The sequence below is a fragment of the Trachymyrmex cornetzi genome, unplaced genomic scaffold (assembly GCF_001594075.2).
Source record: "Trachymyrmex cornetzi isolate Tcor2-1 unplaced genomic scaffold, Tcor1.1 scaffold138, whole genome shotgun sequence".
Classification (NCBI taxonomy): Eukaryota; Metazoa; Arthropoda; class Insecta; order Hymenoptera; family Formicidae; genus Trachymyrmex; species Trachymyrmex cornetzi.
Genome location: NW_017295960.1, coordinates 2,344,822 through 2,349,244, shown reverse-complemented (window position 1 = coordinate 2,349,244; position 4,423 = coordinate 2,344,822). Strand labels below are relative to the sequence as shown.

At 33.0% G+C, this 4,423-nt stretch overlaps 1 protein-coding gene across 4 annotated transcripts in view; it reads left to right on the top strand.

Moving 5' to 3' along the window:
• The first annotated feature begins 253 nt into the window (after positions 1-253).
• sns (sticks and stones) overlaps positions 254-4,423 on the top strand; it is a 342,172-nt gene continuing 338,002 nt past the window's right edge. For all 4 annotated transcript variants that reach the window (XM_018522900.1, XM_018522903.1, XM_018522901.1 and 1 more), the window contains exon 1: positions 254-521. In XM_018522900.1, the coding sequence (XP_018378402.1) occupies positions 419-521 (103 nt within the window). In that variant the 5' untranslated portion in view covers positions 254-418. The remainder of the gene's footprint in view (positions 522-4,423) is intronic.

Genomic DNA, 4,423 nt, shown 5'->3' with positions numbered 1-4,423 from the left:
CTGACAGCCGACGGCTTCGACGTTGTCCAAAGTATGTTTCTCTCAGGACGCCCGTCGACGATCGGGAGAGGAGAAGAAGCGGAGCGAAGCGAAGCCGAGACGATCTGTTGACAGCGAAGAGCGAGATTGTGACGCGTAATCGGCGCGTTGGTTTTTTTTTTTTCTTAAAAGGGATCCGTTATCGATCGAGATCACCGCCACGCGTGTGTGTGTCATCGTTCACGTACGATATGTGAGAGAAAAGTGTGACGAGGATAAGTCGTGGTAAAAAAAAAAAAAAAGACTTTCCTTCTCCAACGGAGTGGACAGCGCGAGTTCGTCAACTCTTTCACGCCACTTAATCCGGTCCGAGACTCTGCGTTTGTGTTTAAGTGTGTCTGTGTGCTTTTGTGCCGTCGTAAGCGAACCTCCACAAACCATGGAAGCATCCGGAGTGATTGCGGAGAGGCTCCTGGGGATGAGGCTCGTCGGGATGAGATTCCTGGTGCTCGTCGCCGCCTGCTTGATTCCGGTCGTAAAAGGTGCGTATTATTAATTAATTTTTATACTCCATCGAAACGACGCTCGTTCAGCGACGTGTCTCTTTGGAGAAAAAAGAAACGTATCTCTGCGTTTCGGGGGACGTTCTTTGCCGGGGATCGAATTGTCGCCGTAAGTTCGACGACTCTTAATTCAAGATAAGCGAGGATCCTTAAGTTAAGTGGTTACTTACGATAGAGGGAACGATCTGATTTATAATTAAAGGATTTTTCGCGATTGTACGGCTTTATCGAGTAGTTGTACGTGAAATGTTTGCGTAGCGGCGATTTTCTGGTAATTTGTGAGGAAATAGGTTCTTTTTGTTTGCGCATTGAGAGAACTATTTAGTATTCGTGACTAATTGCGTGATAAAATAATTATATAATGATTACTTAGTGCTAATCGATATTCGCTCCGAATTTTCTTAATTGCATTCTCGAGTTTAGTGTGCTTTAAATGAATATTTTTGCTTAAAGTTAACATAATTGAATAATTTTTTTTTATTTTGAAGGTCAAATTATGCAACTTAAAATTATGTAACATTGTAAAAGACATTTGTTAGAAATAATTTGGGTCTGCAAGTATCAATTAGAATTAATTATTGATATGAATTACAGTCATTTTTGGTGTCATATTTTTTTGGAGCGTCTAATACCATAAATATAATCATTATTACTATTTTAGCAATAATAACAACAAAAATCGAGCTCCTAATGATAATTAGTTTATCATGCAATCATATAGTTACAAATTCAAAGCTATAATTATATTGATTATTAGATATTCATATAAATTCTAGTTATTTTCGATGTCAATTATAGATTTTTTTAAGCATATAGGACCACAAATATAATTATTAATATTAACAATAACAATAATAAAAATGGAGCTTCTAATTATAATTATTTTATCATGCAATGATAGTCACAAATTCAAAATTATAATTGCATTGATAAAATAATGATATATAAATGATTATTTAATATTTATATAAATTATTGTTGAATAATTATCTATTTAATATTCGTATATGAATTATAGACATTTTCGCCAACTATATATTTTGTAAGGTATATAGAACTGTAAATATAGTTATTTATAGTTAGAGTAAACTAGGATATTACGGCCATACGGAAAAGATGGCCATAGGTCATAATTTCTCCAATAATTGATAAATAGTGCATTTTTATAGCCATTCTTAAAGATAATCAATATTTATAGTAGTTCATATGAGTATACTGTTCGAAATAACAATATTATAAATATTATCTAATATTTTTTCTTTCGACTATCTGCAAAGTTTTACACGTGTCTGCTAAAAACTGTTATAATGTCTAATAAATTACAATTAAGCTGCCATAATCAACATTACATACACAATAAAAGTACGTAAATTGCAAAGTGATCTATAATTAATACTTTTATTTTCACTATTTATTTCTAAATACTATGGCTATCTTTCTTAATATCATGGCCATCTTTTCCCTAAAAATCAGATAAGATGGCCAATGCATACTTTATAATATTTTGATAAAATTAAAGTTCTGTTAAGTATTTTCTCTTTAATTTCGGTAGTATTTGTTACTTTAAGCTTCAGTGAAAGTAATATCCCAAATATTGTTAAAAAGTAACAAGAATAAACGTATGTTTTTTTGCATTTTAAAAAACTATGGCCATCATACCCGAGTTTACCCTATGTTGCTAACATTATAGGAGTAATAACAATAAAAATCGAGCTCCTAATTATAATTCTTTTACCAATTATAGTAATAAAAAATACCAAGACACTTTTCTCTCAGTGCATAATAGAAAGAGGAGGGAATGGAAATAAAAAATTGAGCCACAAGGCGCAGTTTTTCATGTCGCTTTGTTACACGCGCCTCGGTTGAAGCTCGGTAAAAAAATTACCTATTTCCTGGAAGTCAGCTTTGGCAATTTCAGCGAAATCGTCGGTTCCGAAACGATACGAGGCAGAGTTGTTTACTGGGGCTCCAAATTCAAGGAACCGAGTCATCGGATGTGCACAAGTTTTTTCCATATTTTTTCCACATTTTCGGAAACGAAAGGTCCTTATACAATCCCGTTTCGATCGAAGCTTAAATGTATCTGCATGGAAAAATGTAGAATATATTTTTAGCTTCTCTCCTATTTCGTACATTAATATCCAATTTTTAACGTTAACAATGAACTATTTTCCTACTGTTCCAACGCGCTAACTAACCGAACTAACGAACTGTTAACAACGAACCAACGTATTCTACTTTAATATCGTGGAATAATGTTGTACGACGTGGAATAATTCTCCCTGCAATTTTCTACGCTTTCGTAAATTTTTATTCGTAATTTGAAAAATCGCGAGTCTCGCGAAATGTGACGTGTGCTTTTGCGGAAGAATTTAACGCGATATGCAATACTAAATTATTAAAAAGGCAGTACCTTACGATTCTCTGTAAAGCTGAACTTTTTCCAGCGTAACATTTCGTATGCAATGACCCGGGAGATAAACTGAAGGAGGAAAAAAAAATACAGGTTCCTCTATTCCTGCCGTCTCTATTATAAAAAATAGAAAACAAGATAGAAAGTACACACGGCGCTACATTATGCAGCTGCATCCAATCTGGAGTCGATGTTTCTTCAATGCAAAGGCGGGCAAACGTTACTTCTGTCCTCGTTGTTTTTTTACGAATTTTCAATTTCTCGATATTAGATATTCCGATAACTAAGCGCTAGATTAAAATCCGGTTTAAGTTAAAAGGCGGTCGGAATTAATTAAAGGAATATTGTTATGAGATTTTGTTATTTATTACAGAGTAATTTAGCGCGCGCGAAGGAGCCCGACGTTTTTAATCGTGTACAACTTTAGCAAGCTATTAACACTTCGACGTTCTAGTTGCGGAAAACTCGGCTCCAAGTTTAACTTAAAAAAAAAAAAAAAAAAAAATAAAAATTATCCTGTTAAAAGCAAGGCTAAGAATTTCTTGCTTCCGTCAAACTGTACGCGCAAGTTCTGCTTGAAGATGAGTAACCATAACGTACATTAAGTGCACTTACGCTACGTTATTTCTCACAAGTAATTTTAGAATGGATTAAAAGCTAGACCTGCGGCAGTGCGGAAAATGACGAAAATGAAAATTTCGGAAGGGTTGAATTTTTAGGACAATGCATATTTATAGTCCTTTCTAAAAGAAAAAAAAAGTAAATTAGTAATATACGTGAATTTAATAATTAATTTAATATTTAACTTATTAAATAATTAAAGAATTTACTTAAAGAATTTACTTAAAATATTTAATTAATTTTAATAAATTAAATAAAAACAAATAGTAAAGTATATAAATTCAGTGAGAAATCGAACAATTTGTTGAATTTTTAATTTTTTTGTGGTTTATTTGTGACACAAGGATAAATGTAGTAGCGTATCATACCTTTTCATAAACTTAACAATTATTATAAAATTATTGCAAGCGATAGCCATCTTTTTAAAAATAGATATAGAAAACAATTGGAAAGTGAAATGGTTTTCAGATAAACTTTCAGATAAATCTTTGAATACATTGTCGTATTTATCCAAATGTTTCACGATTTATCTCAACCGATTCTGCGCACGGTGTGTCGCATTTTGAATTTACGATACAGTATCATGCAAACTTTTCGATCTTTAATTTATCGTTAACGCACATTTTCATGTTGCTGCCTCAGCTTTATTTCCGGGAGCTCTTTAGCAGCTGATGAATATACGTGTTCATTTATCGATTTATTTTTCCATTTATGAATCTCTTTATTTATTAACGCTGTCTATATTATTGGAAACGAAAAAGGATGTTACTGAAAAACGAGTTTCCCTATTACGGCAATAACAATTCTTGCATAATGTGGCCGCGTTAAAAATATGGTGGCATCATTC